Raw genomic sequence first — 18,002 nt, 5'->3', positions numbered from 1 at the left:
AGATAGACCAATTTCTCATGGTTTACCGAAGCCACGTCACTTTCCTGTAGCTAAACCCAGGACCAACGTGCAGCCCAATTCATGATGCATCACCGAGCCTAAGATCACCTGAGAGATTTCTACAGTACGCTGGAGATGCTGCTGCTGAAGTGTTACACAACCCAGCTAGCGAAGATGGAGCAGAACATTCTGCTAATACTGCCTGGAAGAAATAGGTCACGTCACTTGGATGCTGCCAATAGCCAAACAGAAATCTATTAAGAAACCCATGTATGGGGCGGGGGGGGGGGGGCAGAATAAAAAATAAAAATCAATGCTCATTGGCATGGGCCAGTGAGTGGATAATACACAGAGCACAGAGTTGTGCTGGCATTTATCGATATCAAGAGGAATGCAGCTCTGTGATCCAGACGGGAAGAGCACAGGGTGTGCATGGGATGTGGGTGCTCAGCCAGCACGGGACTGGGAACACTGCAGAATTTTAGACCAAAGTGTTTCAATTGATGTTTCCCCTGAATTTGTTTCATAACAAGTTTTGATTTTTTTTTTTTCCCAGTAGATGTATATATGAATCTACAAATATACTTACATTGTCCTCTACGAACCCTGTCCATACATACAAACACACACAATGCATTAACATATTATAGCGTCTTGCTGACTGGGGCTGCATTCTCACTGCCCATAAACTGTATTAAGTCTGCTTATAATGTGACTCAGGAAATCAGGGGTAAGACAGAATGCTCCTTAAGACATTCCAATTCAAATAATTTCTTCTCTCTTAGTTCCTGTTCACGGGCTCAAGCAAAACACAGATTCCCCTCCACTCTTTCTAAAAATTACTTTTAAGTAAAGCCTTCCCCATGATTTTTTAGGTTCGTTAGTCTAAAAATCTACTAGAGTGATGAACTCCAAATCGCAATTTTCACCAATCACTCAACCAGCAGTCAGATTTTAGTGCAATAATCTATTAATGTTTCAAGATTTAGGACAGAAGAATAATAAAATGGTAATATTTAGAAGTGTATTTCAGGTATTAATAAAGGCAGCATCAGATCTCCTACCATTCGCTTTCTGACATTATTTAAAAGAATTAAGAGGAATTCTTCATTATGCTTTTTGGTTACATAGATTAAAAATCTTATAAATTATTACAGAATAAAAATAGACACTATGCATAGTCTTGTAAAACTTTCAGTTGTGATCCTTGCTTGATAAAAGCTGCAAGAATTGAAGAATGTGTTGTGCAGAAATGTCAGAAAGAGAGAATAACCCCAAGAGCAGAGCCGCAGGCAGCAGGGACTGCGCTCAGCAGAAACCGCATGGAAAGGGCACCAAGCTAAAAAATTAGAAGCAGGGGGAAGAAAAAAAAGAAGAAAGAAAGAAAAAAAACCCATGCAGGCATTTGAGACACAGAGTGAGAAAGGAAGGGTAAGGGCTAAAGGCAGGAGGCTAAATAAATGATACCAGGAGCTGGAAAATCCCCGTCCTGCTTTGAAAGAAGAAAGAAAATCATGAGACACAGTGAGAGCAGAGCTGCACCACGGACCAGCAGGGCAGCGCTGAAGAACTGCAGCTTCTTAGTGAGAAAAAGAAAAAACAAGGATAAAAAAATTCAGCAAGGGTCCTCCTAATGGGCACAGCTGACCAGAGGGCATTCTTTGTCCAGAGGAAACTTCTCGGGTCTGCTATTTCTGCCCGGTGTCAGGACACGGCGCTGTGCTGATGGAACATGGCGGGGTGCTGAGGTTCCAATCGCCCCGGTTTGTTGGGCTGTGCGGATCGCAGCAGTTCACACGTCTGGCTGCATCAAGGCCAAAAGCATTTCTTGGATTTGACATATATTAACATTTAGTTTGTAAGAACAGATAGCAAGCTACATGAAGTATGTTTTCTAATTATAGGTACTTCCAAAGAAGCATATGCATAATAAAAAGTACTTTGTACTATTTGTTTTTTTTCATAGATCAAGTGCATTTTCCCACTTGTTTTCTATTATACCGCTAAGTGCCACTTTCCCTGTTGGAGACAATTTATCTTATCCAAATCCCACAGGATAACCGAGTTTGTGCAAAAGCAGAACACCTGGTAAAGAAGTAAAATACTGAGTCCTTCATAACTTTACTATTATACTTTTCTTTATTTTCAATATCCTTTCACCTGCTCACCTACAATAAGTTATTTTTTCATTAGAATTAATACATTACATTTTATTAGTCAGTAGGAATTAAATTAGAGAGGAAAAAATAATTTCCTGACATCAAAGACTATTTTAGGAGGCTAATGGAATGAATAACCTGTTACATGGAAAACAGCATTCTTACACATTTAGATGCTTGCGGGTTACTAAAGAAACCCAAACAAGCAAAGAAAACCAAACTACAACAACCACACACACACAAAACCCCAACACACACACAAATCAAAACACTCTAAATTGACATACATCTGCACTTTATCTAAAGTCAATTTTATCATTCCAGTCTTGTCTTAAAGCTCATTTTAAATGATCTTCCAGTCTAATTAGCATTACCTTCTGGCTCCTTAGTAGCATCCTTTTGAATGCTGGCATGGTTAAAACGCTCAGGTCTACTTGGGTTAGAAGAGTGTGGCAAATGTCAGTGAAATACGAGGGCATATGGCATATAATTACAGAACCATATGGATGTCAGTAGTGCTAGTCAACAGTGTTTGAATGTAAGACCAATAAACTTAGAGGAAGAACAATAAAAGACCATCATGTATAATCATAAAATGGAGATATGTCTACATATACAGTATTTTTACAGCAGAAAGAAGCCTCTGGATGTCTGTCCTTTAATGAAGCAAAGCCACTGCATATGTACAAGTATATCATTGTGGATGCAGTCTACATTATTTCAGTTTGGGTTTGGAAATTTATACACCCAGATTATTAAGGAGAGTGATGCAAAAAACCCCTTACCAATGCACAAAGCAGATCAACCGCTTCCAGGATCAGTTCTTGGTGGCCAATGCGTGTGACTCCCAGCTCCTCCAGCTCCTGGTGAGTGATGTGCAGCAGCTGCTCGCCATTGATCTTCTCTCTTTCAAAATTTTTTATGTATTGTTGGAGACAATCATCGAGACCTATTAAAAAAAAAAAAAAAAAAACAACAAACAAAACAATGCACATTCAGAATGGAGACAATCATAATTCTGTAATTCATAAATATAGGTTTCTTGGGAATATGAGTATAATTACTTGTCTGGATGTATTCTGGAAAATGTGCAAAAAATGCTTTAACTTACATAGAATAACGCATAACACTAAAGAGAAAAGTTTATATTCCAGTGCATAATACTAAAGAGAAAAGTTTATATTACAGATTTAGTTTTTACGTTCTTAAGCATTTTCATACTAACTTTAAACCCTCATGGTACTTCTTAGGGAGCCAGGGGGAAGGACAAAGAAGCACAGAGAGTGACATTACAGAAAATCTTTTTCTTATGATGTCACAGAGACCTAAATATAAGTTTAGCTCATGATTAGGAACAGATTCTTCCTGGTGTTCCTCTTGTAGGACTCTTCAAAGTCATACGGTGTGGCTACCACTGATTAGCAAGAGTGTTTTCAGGCTCAGTAACCACCGACACGAACTCTGCTGCACCCAACGCCAGTTTTTACATTCTTTCAAGTCCAGATTTTTTTTCTTTTAAACTCAAATCAGCAGTTTGTAACTAACACCTAAGCCTTTTCTCTTTTCTGGATTGGTCTGCAAACAGCAGACTATTTCTCCACACTTTTTTGTGGTTTTAAATTATTTCAAATAATTTTATGTAAGTATGTTTCAGTTTGGATTGGTGGAAACTGGTCACTACAAGTTCTGCATTTATTATTTACCATTTGAGAATCAGAGCTGTTACACTTTTCTGTTCCCTGTTCGCTCAATCATAATTCTTCAAAACAATTTCAGATCAAATTCCAAACCCCTTGCCTTCCAGATTTGTTTTAGGGACTATTTGCCTAAAAGCAATCAGAAAAGTCACTGAAACTGATACAAGAAATGAAATTTTGAACAAATGTGAGTCAAATTAATTTAAAATTTTAATAGCAGTGGCCACAAATAAGCATTTGTAGTGTTCAGAAATATTTAGAAAACACCAAATGAATGTGACATCCTATAAAAACTGTAGCCAGAAGTATTAAATGTGCCTTTGTGGCAGAGAGAATGTATGACAGAAGAGCAAAATATGAAATTTGTATTATTCATGCTGCTCTGTAATAGCTCCCCAAGGCACCTTTAGGAGGCGTTTACTTAATGGTGCAAACAGTATAGCAGTTGACAACAGAATACAGAAATATATCATTAAAGGACCAGCCTGTCTCATAGCACGACAGCATCCAATAAATACACAGGAAAAATACAAGAAAGGAAATATTTGTCCATTGCTCTCTGCTCTCTGGTTCTATTTCCACCTCGACACTAGGTGTTGCATGCCATTGTTCCTTCTCTTGCCATGTAAAATTTTGTGTTTGATAAGCTTGAGGTGTTATGAAGAATTTAGCCAGCAGTAGTTCCATTCTTTATTTTCACAGTATCACAGTATCACAGTATGTTTGGGATTGGAAGGGACCTCAAAAGATCATCTAGTCCAATCCCCCTGCTGGAGCAGGAACACCTAGGTGAGGTCGCACAGGAACATGTCCAGGCGGGTTTTGAATGTCTCCAGAGAAGGAGACTCCACAACTTCCCTGGGCAGCCTGGTCCAGTGCCCTGTCACCCTTACTGAGAAGAAGTTTCTTCTCAAATTTAAGTGGAACCTCTTGTGTTCCAGCTTGATCCCATTACCCCTTGTCCTATCATTGTTTGCCACCGAGAAGAGCCTGGCTCCATCCCCATGGCACTCACCCTTTATATATTTATGAACATTAATAAGGTCCCCCCTTAGTCTCCTCTTCTCCAAACTAAAGAGACCCAGCTCCCTCAGCCTTTCTTCATAAGGGAGGTGCTCCACTCCCTTAATCATCTTGGTTGCCCTACGCTGGACCCTCTCCAGCAGTTCCCTGTCCTTCTTGAACTGAGGGGCCCAGAACTGGACACAATATTCCAGATGTGGTCTCACCAGGGCGGAGTAGAGGGGAAGGAGGACCTCTCTCGATCTACTAACCACCCCCCTTTCATGACTATAATTGTTTTTAGCATGAAAATATCAAAAGATGCAATTAGACGTAGTACAGAATGAGACCATTTGACTCACCAAAGCCAAATGGAATATGTATTTCCTCAAGCCACTTAGGCCCCATTAGTGCTTTTTATGCAATTTTCGATATAATTTCTGTTTACAGATAAGGCTTAAATTAGTTAACAGTCATAACTATAAAGAAGTAAGGGGCATTAACTTTGTTTTTTTTAATGTAAGTAAATAAAATTAAACCACTATTCCCAAGTTACACAGTGTCAGAGTCAGGCAACAAACACAGAGGCTTAACAGTTCTGTTTCTGTGCATTCTTACTGTTGTTTGGGTACACTTTGTAACTAACTGATAAATCTGTCATTTTGCAATAAATTAATTCAAGGAAAAGTATTTAAACATTAGTATTTAGTGCTTTATTTTAAAGATGAGATTTAACATCCATTATGAGAAATCTATATTGTCTCTTTCCATTTTTAAGTAAAGCAAGCTGATCCCATCTGCATGGAAAGGAAGATTTTCTCTTTATTTAAAGAGTAGAGGAAAATCAGGCATCTTTGCTATGTTGACTGCAAACTTTGATTTGGCAAATAAAGAATGTAGGAAATTGCCTAGATCAAGAAAATGTGAAAAAGAAAGGAAGCGGAAAAAAAAAAATAGGGAGAACGGGCAGGAAAAGAACTGCACAATCAAGAAAAAGGGATAATTAAAACTACAAAGCAAAACAACAGGTTATAAAAAAATTCTCTGTAGAGCCAGCTAAAATCAGATTTAAGTATTAACTCAGAGCCCACATCACAAAAGAGATGGTACATATTGTGGGCAATAAGGCCCACTGAGATTAAAATTAATCTTTCCATTGATGTCAACAAACATCATGTTTGTTTTACATTTAAAAAGCACAAAAGTAATTGCCACGTTACATAACAATCTGTCCCTTCTCTCTGACATTAGACAAAGATATTGAAAAGAATTACTATAAAGTTGAATGAAGGAAAAGCACAGAGCGTTGCTCTCCATGCAGGAGGACAAGTGATGCAGCCAGGGCAGCAATGTGGTGATAACTTCGTCGAGTGTGATTCAAGTTTAAAAGTCTGTCATGTCAAATTTTTTATAAATCTCCCTATAAATTACTTCTACTTGCTTCTCCTTTTTCACAGATTTTAGTGGATTTTGTTACTTATCATAAACTATGCTGGTTTTGTAACCTATCCTAAAAACTCCTGCCCAAAGGATGGTTTTGTCCGTACTCCATCATTGCTCCCAGAGGAGAACGCGCGGCAGCTGGCGGGGCCGGGGGTGACGGGAGGGCAGACAGGGAAGGTCCCCACCAGTTCAGCTGTCACAAACGCGGCCGCTCTCGGGAGGTGACTCTTCTGACAGAAGAGGGTACATGCAATGATACTCTCCCTTATAAAAAATGCAATGTTGCTCATTCTGCTTTTAGGGTCTAGGATGAAACAGAAGAACAGCTCAGTGGAAACACATTTACCACTCCAGACTTTGGTAGTTTGGCAGTGAGACATGTGAGAGTCCACTCACAGCTGGGTGGCAAAAAATAGAACACAGAAAGAAATCAAACCCATTTTAATTAAGGATCTGAGAAAATATTTAATGTTTCTCCTAATTAAAATAATTTTTAAAATAAAAAGCACATAGAATACCAAAAATCACAACTGCACAAAGGCTCATACACAACAGCAAATTTGGGGTTTAGATACAAGCGTCTGTGGAATCCAGGTCTAAAGGACAAAACCTGAAAGTCAATGGAATGATCTCAGTTTGTTCAGAAGGATCACGCTTTGGTCTGCCAAGAGCAAATTAATATTCCTATTAATGTATCTCATTTGACTAATAAAAGCTGTACAACAATCGTATCTCTGTGGTTGCAGAATGGTGGTTTGTGAAAACCAATAAATCAAAGTAAAATGGGGACAAAAATCAATTTTCAAACATTGTGCTGGATGTTGGAGGAAAACCACTAAAGCTGCTGTGTCCTTCAGAGAAGATAGATGCAAATGGTGACTGTGCTTGTTTGTGAGGGCAGATATTTCATATAATATGACCAGAGTGCTCAACAGGAACACACCCTCAGTGGTACCTACGGCTCAGTAGTGTGAGTCAAGCTGTAAACCACCAGGGTCATCTAATAATTCAAAAGAAAACTGATTGTACTGAACATGCCTCTGGGTGACAAGGATAAAAAAAAAATAATTTAAAAAAAGAGAGGTACACTGCAAAGAAGGGAACAAAAAAGGTAAAGGACAACCAGAAACTGTGTGTGCTTTGAGAAGAGGCACAGAGAGGAAACCTGCCAAAGTAGGTCTGGAACCGTAAGAAAATAAATGTTTGATTCCTGCTGGTTTTCGCAAGGGACCCAACACATGACCTTCCAAATAAACAGGGCTGAGACACCTTGGTGATTCCACCAGTGGCTCCTCTTGCCAGGCAAAGCAACTTGCAAGTCCAGAAAATTAAGTATAAATGTATTTTCTGTTAGAAAAAACAAGGAAACTCTCATTTCTGTGCTGAAAATTATCTGATTAATTGGGGAAGGCAGCACAAACTTCTGCTCCTCTCACAACCTTCAGTTTATGTATGCAGATCTGCTTAAATATATCCAGTGTTCAACAGCATCTACAGGCTCAGTCTAAGCAGTTGTTACAGAAAGTGAAAAAGCTTTTTGTTAGTTTTGTTTTTAAAAAAAGCCACAAGTGGTATTTTCTATATAAAATGCTATTTAGCAGCGAGCTAGAAAGATCTGAAAGAAACTACTGGGTTGGCTAACAGAGAGAAGTAGGTGGAGAACACGTGCCTTCTCTTAAATGCAACTTTTTTGAATACCTCATGAATTCATGGATGTTCTTCATCAGAAAACTTCTTTGATTTATTGCACTGGGCTTCGGCACAGTGGATATTCTCCAATTCTTGCATAACTTGTAACAACAAAAATCATCAGGCGGGTATTTTTGTCAATGACGTTAAAAGCTTTTTAAGAATCATTCGGTCCAAATAAAGAAAAGACGTAATCCTCAGGCCCGTATTCACACTAAAGTGACTCTCAAATATCAGCTGTTTGTTCTTAGGCCCTTTCAGGAGGAAAGAACAATGTTTAGAGTGCCTGGAGGAAAGGATCTTCATACAGCGACAGTTTGGAAAGGGAATATGTTTGAAAATACTCTAAAACACCAAGCTCAGAGCATTTCAGAAGGAAACTTGCCTAAAGTTTACAGCCTCAAATCTAGAAAGTATCATGCAGGATTTTGTACCTTTAAGCCTGCTTGTTAGAAAACTGATCTACAGCAGTATTGTATGTATATATAGTATATATACATACAGTATAGTAGCTAGATGGCAAAATTCCATACAAAAACTACATTAAAAATCACAAGTGATAGTATGAATACACAAACACACAAAAAGGAAAGAATTAAGATTATCCTGAAAAAAATATTCCCTCAATTCTGGCATTATCTGACCTTTAAACGCTTGACTGTGCAAGTATAATGTGTTTAAATGTTGCTTCCCAGATGAGTTCTCTGCGTCACTGTAACATTCACCTAGGTGCAGATGGAAGTTCTAGATGCAAATATAGGCAGACTTCTGCTACTTGACTTTACAGATCCATCATCTGCATGAACAGCAGCCAGAGCAGGATTGGTGCTTTGATTGAGTGTTTCCCAGACGCCAACTGACACTGAAAATGTTGACTTCCAAGTGGATTGAACTTTACTGGACGTAAACTCTTCCATTTGCCTCAGAGCTCTGGGTAAGACTGTGCAAGTCTTGCCACAAAACTCTTGTTTTTTCCCTTAGCAAAACCCTGTGTATCTCCAGCTCCCTTCATTGACTGCCAGCTTCCATTTCCAGGGTCACATTTTTTTTCCTCCTTCCACGCTGTCCCTATTCTTGTACTTTCTCTGCATGAATTCAGCAGCTTTGTCCCCTCTGTACCTGCAGGGAAGTGAAGTCACAAGAGCAGGAGCCGAGGGAGACAGAAGCTTCTGACCTCAGTTCTTCTCTCCCCAGAACAGGTCAGAGCTTCACTTGCAACAGCAGATCTCCTTGGCCACCAGGGCCTTTGGTAAAAAGGACAATCTTCAAAAATTTAAAAATCTGCTGCACATGCCTAAACATACGAATATTTTTTATTTTCCCCACCTCCGAAGCATCCTCCTCTGTAAGGGCAAACATCACAGCCACCTCTGCATGGCTGGGACACAAACCATCCTCCCAAATCCCATCCCATATGCAAAACCAATGGGAGTACTACATCCTCCCTGTAACTTTATTTCACTTATATATACCTTTTTTTTTTAGCATGGCCAAAGCAACAGGCTTTCCCATAACCTCAGGGTCTATAACTACAAGCTCTTTTCAGCAGCATTTTTCCAATATAACTATATTATCAATTAAAGAGCTGTACTGAAATTATTAATATTTTAAGAGTTGAGAGCATCTGAGGAGGTTTTGTAAGGGGATGTGTCAAGCAGTGTTAATAACAAACGAACAAACTGCTGCACCTATAAAATTTGATTTAATGATATGCCACCACTCTTAAATTGACATTCACATACACGAAATAAATGACTTTATATAGTTCTGCCTTCATTACCTATGACTGAACGATAGGAAGACATTCTAACTTTTTCCTGACAAACTGACAGGTGTTGTTGAACTGTGGTATTACCACAGAAGTAATAAACACCATTTTCAAGAAGCTTGCTGGAACTAGACCTGACATTAAAGAGGTTTCTGGAAGAAAAGTGTCATGCTCAGAGAATGTTTCACATTTTCGGACAGAAGAACACGCTCCTTGCTGTCACATTTCACAGGAATCTTAACCTCGAGGCATGTCTCTGGTGCTGTTATGGATGAATTTCCCATAAAAGTGATGAAACACGGAAGTGTCTTTATTAGCTCCCCATGCTAATAAAATTTTAAGTCTTCCCTTAGCCTCATCAATTTTCTCCTTGATAAAGATATAACAACAGCCTCCAGTCACTTCTGAAGCAGCACGGCTGAAGAATGGTCTGGAAGCCCCAGCAAACCTCCAAAAGCTGGCAACTTCTTACCTCCCATTTATTTGATTAAACGCTTCTACACCCCAGGGTGACTAAGCTGAGAATACTTGGACCCTGAAACTGCCTCGTTACATTTATTTTACACATGCGGCTGTGTAGTGAACTGGCTCAGAAACTGCCCCATGGTCACCTTCCTCCTTTTGTTACCGGCTGTTTTGAACTGTTCCAGATGAGGTGGAACACAGCACTGGATGGAAGAGCAGATGCTTAACCTGGCACAAGTGCCAACATACACTCTTTTCAAGCTGCACCACAAGAAAGCCACATTTGACAACTCTTCCCTTAGTTTTCTCTGTTATTTGCTGAGATGGCAAATGTGATCACCATCCCAGCCATTGCTCCAGACATCCTGGAATATATATCAAAGTTTAAAAAATAACTTTTAGTATTAGCTACCAAGACAATATAAAATAAGTTCACGAGGCAAAAAATATATCCATATTCAGAAGAATCTTCTTGATTTATACTCAAATCAAAATGCAGAAATAGCATAATCAAATTCTCAAATCTCTTTTCCCCATCATGAAAGAGCAAATACCTCTGCATTAGAACAACTCTGGTGAACATCTCTAGGTTAACAGTTAAAAAAAACAACATCTGCCCTGCATGCGTGAGGGGTAGAGTTGCTTAGAAGGGGAGAATTGATGCAATCAGGTTTCAAATTCCTCCCTTTTAATATAAGTGCCAAAGGTTGTCGTCTTGTCTCCCCGCATTGGAGGGCAGTGGCGTACGTGATTCAGAGCGCCTGTTCCAGTTCTGTTTCCAAGATGGTGTTTCTGCAGTAATTATTAATCTGCTGCCAAAACTGATGGGAAAATAAAAACTACGAAAAAAAAAACAAAAAACAACCAAACCACACAAAAAATACAAACCCCAAAAGAGACACACCAAACACCACCAGTAAAAGGGAACTCTTCTTGGGTGGAAAGAAAAATATTAGAAAATCAAGTATTATTTCCTTCACTAGAGCCTAAGCACATCAAGCTGAGTTTATTTCAGGCCCCTGTTATCTCCATTTTAGAAAGGTCAGAAATTCTAATAAAGAAGGAACAGCATTAACCATGTTCTTGAATGGAGGGACTGATCATAAAAGGAAAAGTACGAGAACAAATAAAGATAACAGAAAGCTCCTTTCTCTGGCTTCTGATGATTTACCAACCTTACACTCCCCCACAGGAAAGTCTTAATCACAGATTGACCTTCAAAAATTTACAGTTCGAAATATATTAAAAAGAAAAAAAAAAGCCCCCACACAAAACAAAACTATCACACCACGTTTTTGTACAAGTAATAGAGCTATGCCCCACTTGGCCCTATCTAAAACATGAAGGAAAAAAATACTGAAGAGATAACAAGTCTGTCTCAACTAATCAATAGAGAGAAAAAGTAATTTGTCAGGCAAAATTCATATAATTGTGTAGCAGACATTTAAAGTTCAGTTAAATGCATCCTAACCTGAAAGTATCTCTGACAAGCTTGCACTAGGGCTCTGCATTAAGTTCAGTTCATAATCATAGTGCAAACCATCCAGTGTCACAGATGCCTCGGAACAGTGACTTCCTGGCCAAAACACGTATAAAGAAAGTAACATTTTCTGAGGCATATATATGGCTGCAAAATATCCTAAAGAAAGTAAACCTGTAATAAGATGGACAGAACCCACAGAGCGTGTTCTCTGTCCACGAGCGCTCATGCTCGCAAAACTGAGCGGTGGTCAGAGCTGACACAGAAGAACCAAACAAAAAGTGCTACAGGTGTTCCAGTGCCAAAATATATTCGTTCTTTTTCATTGACATATTTTACTAAAAATCCTATCAAAAGAACAGCCAAATCCAGTGCAGAGGTTTATACTGAAAAGCTCAAACAAATAAGATTCCTCCTCAACACAATTTCTGCTATGAGTCTAGGACCAAATTCAAAAATTCGGTTTAAACATCTACAAGATACAAATCCTGGGAGTACAAGGTAGGCTTAAGCATTCCTCACAGGGCTGCCAAAAATCATTGGGAATCTGCTTTCAGATTTCTGCAAGTTAAAAAAAAGGCCAGGATTTGATTTTTTCAGGGATATTTAGAAGCTTTGGTGGGAGCACCTCTTGGTTGGCGACTTGGAAAGTCCTGTGGATCAGGAGCGCAGCTCTTGCTCACGTCCTGTTGAATCTACCAATCTGGATGATCTCAAATTAGGTTTGTTACTCCAGCAGTTTGGAGGAATTAGCTCTAGCAATCTGTGATTAGCTCGGCTATAAGTCAGGCATTGGTGATTAATTGTAACATCCGTCCCATGCTAGGAACTCCTATTCTTATCAATACAAACTGTGTGAAACAAGAAAACTAGACAAATGGGAAGAAATCAAAGAAGAAAGAAATCAAACTGTCAATCCTACTGAAGAAAGCAGCTTTTCTTTCCTTATGTTTACCCATTTTTATTCTAAGTATTTATGTTACGTCATGATGCCAGACAAATTTATTATAGTTGTTATCGAACAGAGTGAGAGCTAGAAATTTTTATTCACTACCACTTTCATGCAGTATCAGATTAAGACAGATTAAGCCTCTGGCTACAGCTACATGATGAAAAATATTGTTACATCTTAAGTCACTATTATTTTGTGTTTTAATTCTGAATTCTAAATGTTTTGCCATTTGATCTGGCCATAGTTTATCCAAGCTTAAATACTTCTATGAAGTAACATGAAACTGGTAAGAATTTTAATATATCTAAAGATTTGTATAGCCAGAAGTCCATGAATAAAATACAATTACAGCTCAATGTATTAAAAAAAAAAATTAATCTGCCCAACAAAGCAATAAAGTTATTGGTAATTCTAAACAAAAAAAAAAAAAAAAAAAGTAAAATCTAGTGATTACAAAACATTTCAAACCCACACAATATCACACACACTGGTGTTTGAAATATTACTTTTCAATATGCTTAAAATGATTAAATCTTTCACGCAGCAGCACGCAAAAATTGTTGTAGGTCAGGACTAGCGCCTGAGATTTAAATCTCTTTGACAAGAAAGGATCAGGCTGAAGGGCTGCGGTTTCCATCTAGACCTGAACACTGTTGCAGCTTTAGAGGCCACTTCTGCCAGAGAACAAACGAGAGAAAACACAGTTCTTGAACCAATCCTGGTTATATTTCTGTTCTTCATACAGAAAGAACCGAAGCTGTTTTCTCAAGACTTCAGAGAAGGAGTAAGAGATACATAGTAGTCGTGTGCCAGTAATAAAAGCTGTCCATAAATCCTCTGTTTAGAGCTGCTGGTGAAAAGGTAAATGTATTAACTCACTAACAACACAGACCCAACAAGACAGAGCAATACATTCTATTAACCGAGCAAGATAAATTAATTTATGTCAGCAAAAGCAGCACACTATGAAATATCATTTCTGATTACATTCCCCACCAGCCATTGCCAGTAAAGTCTCAAAAAAGAAAAGTCTCTCCTGGTTTTCTCTGGCTTATTTTTCATGTATGCCAGAGACCACAACATGGAAAGACAGAGGTTAGTCAGCTCCTTAAGCCACACTTAAGAAGTGGTTTGTTCCCATCACCGCACTTCGACACCAGAGCCGCAGGCTCCTGGTCTTTGAGCATAACCCAAGACAACAGGGCTGGGAACCTTGGGCAGCATAATGCAGAAACAATAAATTACTGGGGAAAGTGAGTATACAAAGAAATTCAAGAATTACAGGTTTCTGTATTTAAAAAATAGCTGTGATAAGAAAGAAAGCAGGGAAGGCTAAAATAACGCAAAAAAAAAAAGGTCAGAAGAGTGAACTAGATGCAACTTCCATAGCTACAAAACATTTTGTCTTGAAATCATTGTCTGATTAGCTTTTTTCTAAATTGCCATTTTTCTGGACTTCTAGAAACACCATATGAAACAAAGGCAACTTCATTTCCTGGGATATTACTAATTCTCAGTGAAAATTCATTGTTATCACCTATCGCTACAATTGTTTTTTCCTGTGATATCACTTGGTACATTAACAGGTAAATCTGGCCACTCCAACCTCTCTCAGCAAACATGGAAAAGCATTGCTGGATCCAAGAGATTTTCTCTTTCCAACTCTTCTGCATTAGCAAAAGCAAAAAGAACACTTGAAAAAGCTTTCACATGAGTGCTCAGCACCCATGTTAAGAGGATTGGCCAGGTAAAGGGCAGCAACTTGCTTCAGCCAGAAGCACAGATGCATTTTTTATGGCGTAAGAGGATCTGATGAGTAGTTTTAGTCACTGTGGTGCTGGAATTGTTTGCTGTTCCAGAAGACACACACCTTTGGCTCAGCAGGGATCCAAGAAGAACAACCAGCCCTCCCCACACTCACATCCCCACTCCCTCAAAACTCGAGCACCAGTAGGAACCATTCTGACAAGCTGAACCTTGTCCAAAAAAAATAAACCAAAACAAGTACACAAAAATAATTACAGAAGTTGATTCTGTTGTGTGAAATCATTTCAAGTTGCACTATTCACATTGTGCAACTTAAGGAAAAAAATCCACAAACTTAATTACAAGCTTCTAAAAATTAAATGCTAAGCGGATGATTTTCTTGAAGCAAGCACAAACTATTGATAATTTTCAATTGGAAAGTGCAGGTAATTACATCATATATTTTACATATAAGGTGTATCATGATTCTTGTTTTTTTTAGTAAAGATATCAGCTGTAGATAAGACAACTCTACCATCACACCCAGCCTTGTTCATGGTCTCTCCAATTAAGAATTTAAAGAGTTTCAGAAACAAGAAAGTGTCATTTTGATCTCAAACACAGTAGCTGCCTAAGACTGAATTTGGATTTTCCCTTTATTATCCTTTTGTCATATAAACAACTTTTGAGAATGTAACTTGAGTAATTTTATAGTGTAGATTAATTGACAGTACTATTCACAGTGTTTCTTTTCCCTAAAAACATATAAATGGGACTGGAAAAATTCAATTTATGATATCCTTTAAGACACATCTAGCAATGTTATTAGTTCAACTATGATCAATTTGTAAATCCCAACTTAAAAAACACGAAGTACCTGTGACTGTGTTAAAAATGACTTACAAAAATTCAATGTCCTTGACTTAGTTTAGTCATTTTCAGAGACAGGATGAAAAATTAGTATTTCCTCTAGAGGGCTTCAGGGTCTGTATTATTTCACAAGTCATGTAAGTTATATTGCACTAAGTGATTCCACCACTAAGGGTCAGAAAGGCTCATTGTTATTCTGATTGCTCCTCCTTTGGAAAAAAAAAAGAATAAAAATTATAATTAATTAAGTGCAGAGATAACAACCTGGTGATCTTGTATCCCCCTTTCCAATATGGCTATACAAAACCCAAAAACTCAGATGGAAAGTGGTTATAAGTCTGTATTATCATGTCTGTATTGTGATATTCTTGCTAATCGAGTTTCTGATTCAAGGAATTTATACTCTACCAAAAAATTTAACTAAAGTTTGGGACTTCAAATTTAATCACCTCACTCTCTCAATGTTTCCAGTTTCGCCACCAGAAATCCTTGCCCTGATCAACAAAGACACTTTTGCACTATAATCACTCTTTATTTCTCTCTGTTCTTTAGCAAAACTTGTATTTCATACATCTACCTTACTACTGAGCCACTACATTTTTCACTGCCTCTCAGCAGCTCGTAGTTTTCAAGTATCTGATGTGTTAACCAGACTTCTAAAGATGATTATTTCTTATCTTTCCCGATGTAAAATGTCCCTAAAGGTGCATCTCCGTAACGGGCTTAAGCCAACTCCAGACTGTGCTGCTGCCAAAGGGGGCAACGACTTGTCCTCCCCGCTCCTCTTACATTTGCATTAGTAATTTTATGGCAGCACAGGGCATCGGATCAGCCTGTTTCAGCAGAATGAAGGTGAAGCATGCAGAGGTGAAGGGAAGCTCAACCTTTTTTTGCAACAGCATGTGAAACATCTTTGCTTTGAAAATTCAGCTGCTAAAGCAGACAATTTTCTGCTCTCCTCTGCCTCTTGCTCCTACCTCCAAATGTCTTTGTGGCTGCATGTTGAGCTGAACTGCAGAACTGATCCATCTGAACAATAGCCCAGAAAAAAATAAAAGAAGAAAAGGTTATTGCCTGGCAGGTGAATGTTCTCCAGTTCAGTTTACAATCCAGGAACCACAGCCCACGTTCCCAGGGGACGGGGCAGGCAGGAGCTGCAGGGGCACAAGAAGCGTGGAGGTAGAAACAACCATATAAACCAGGACTGCCGGAAAGAAAGCTCTTTGATCAACTACATCCACATATAAAAGCTTGGAAATGAAAGATTACTCTGATAATAATAGAATGCTACAATTTACTGTAGCAACATTTTTTAAAATGTATTACAAACAGAGCAAAGCAAATTGATCTTTTTTCGAACAGGTGCCAATTGGTTTAGTCCCAAGTGTCTCTGATAGGTCTGGTGGTCCTTTTTATATAAATATGATAGAGAAGAGAAGGAAATTGAAGTGTAGGTCGATGGAACTCTAAGGTAATAGAAAGATGATTTTGATATGTTGCACTAGGAATTAAGAAATCATCAGTTAAATCCTTGACAATTACAGAAAATCTCCTTAAGACGTACCTTATATTTAATTTCGTAACTGAAACAGCAGTCAGACTGTATAACTCACTGAATCAAGCACATTTTCTTATAGCACACTGCTATTTGAAAAATCATTTTTTTAATCAATTCTGGCTGGTTCTTGGAGGGTCCTATTCTTGGTACCTGCCATTATTTATCACAGAAAGGACTATAGCAATGATTTGTGTGAGCATGGCCTTGATCCAAAGAACTTAAGTGCCTGCCTCACTTCCCTGTGCATTGCTAATCCTCCAATTGATTTGCACGGGAATATTTACACGATTCAAATCCAACTTAAGTGCATTGCTGGAGCCAAGCCAGAGTGCACTGAACATTGCATGATTGAGTCCACAATGGCCAAAGGGTTGGAGATGGTCCCAATCCATCTCACAGATTAAAATCCATGTCTCTCTGGAAGGACATCACACAGAAAATTTATACCTCACTTAAGGCTTCCTCCAATTCGAAAAATCCTCTACAAGAATTCATGTCTTCTATGATACAATACATATGTGCTATTATAATTTCCTCCATAATTATGCATTTTGGTAGCATATTTACATTTTTCCAGTACTGACAATTGCACCACTCTTGATGTCTCATCCACTCTAGGAGAGGCAGTGACATGATTTAAACACCACCTGCTTGTTAAGAGATTATATTCCTTTCAATACTAGTAGGTTGCTGGTTCCAGAAAATGAGATAGCCACTAAAAATATTTCTCATTTTGTCTCATCACCTCTATGTTATCTTCTCTGTCATAATATTTTAAAAATACTTTCAGAAAGTTATTATAAAATCCTTTAAAATTGCAGATAAATATTAGTTTAAACAAGAAAATACTCTATAACTTTTGAGGGACTCGAACTTGTAGGTTTTCATTTGACTGAGGGGAAAAAAAAAAAGTGAGGAGATGGGAAGATGAGAACACTGGTCACATTTGACAAAGTGAAGGTACTGATCAGGAGAAGAAAAAATTCCCCCAGACTGTGACTGATGAGTTGGGTCAGTTTGGAAGAACTCCAGCCAGTGAGGAGCCAAGAGAAGGGCAAGTGACCGGTTTTACACTGGTCAACGCTCTACCAAGGGACATGAGTGTGAGATACAGAGCTGAAAGAAATTACTATTTCCATTTTCCCTAGACAAGTCTCTCTTTGCAAGGTCAGG

General features: G+C 38.4%; 1 protein-coding gene across 1 annotated transcript in view; it reads right to left on the bottom strand.

The window, feature by feature from the left end:
- Positions 1 to 18,002, bottom strand: part of LOC309444301 (connector enhancer of kinase suppressor of ras 2-like) — a gene marked incomplete at its 5' end in the record, with an annotated part of 168,646 nt that overhangs the window by 104,590 nt on the left and 46,054 nt on the right. Inside the window, one exon of the mRNA XM_082061999.1 lies at positions 2,945 to 3,108. Within this exon, the coding sequence (XP_081918125.1) occupies positions 2,945 to 3,108 (164 nt within the window). The remainder of the gene's footprint in view (positions 1 to 2,944; positions 3,109 to 18,002) is intronic.

Source organism: Streptopelia decaocto, assembly GCF_964273445.1.
Source record: "Streptopelia decaocto genome assembly, chromosome: 10".
NCBI lineage: Eukaryota > Metazoa > Chordata > Aves > Columbiformes > Columbidae > Streptopelia > Streptopelia decaocto.
Note: the sequence above shows the minus strand (reverse complement) of the source record. Positions and strands in the feature narration are given on the sequence as shown.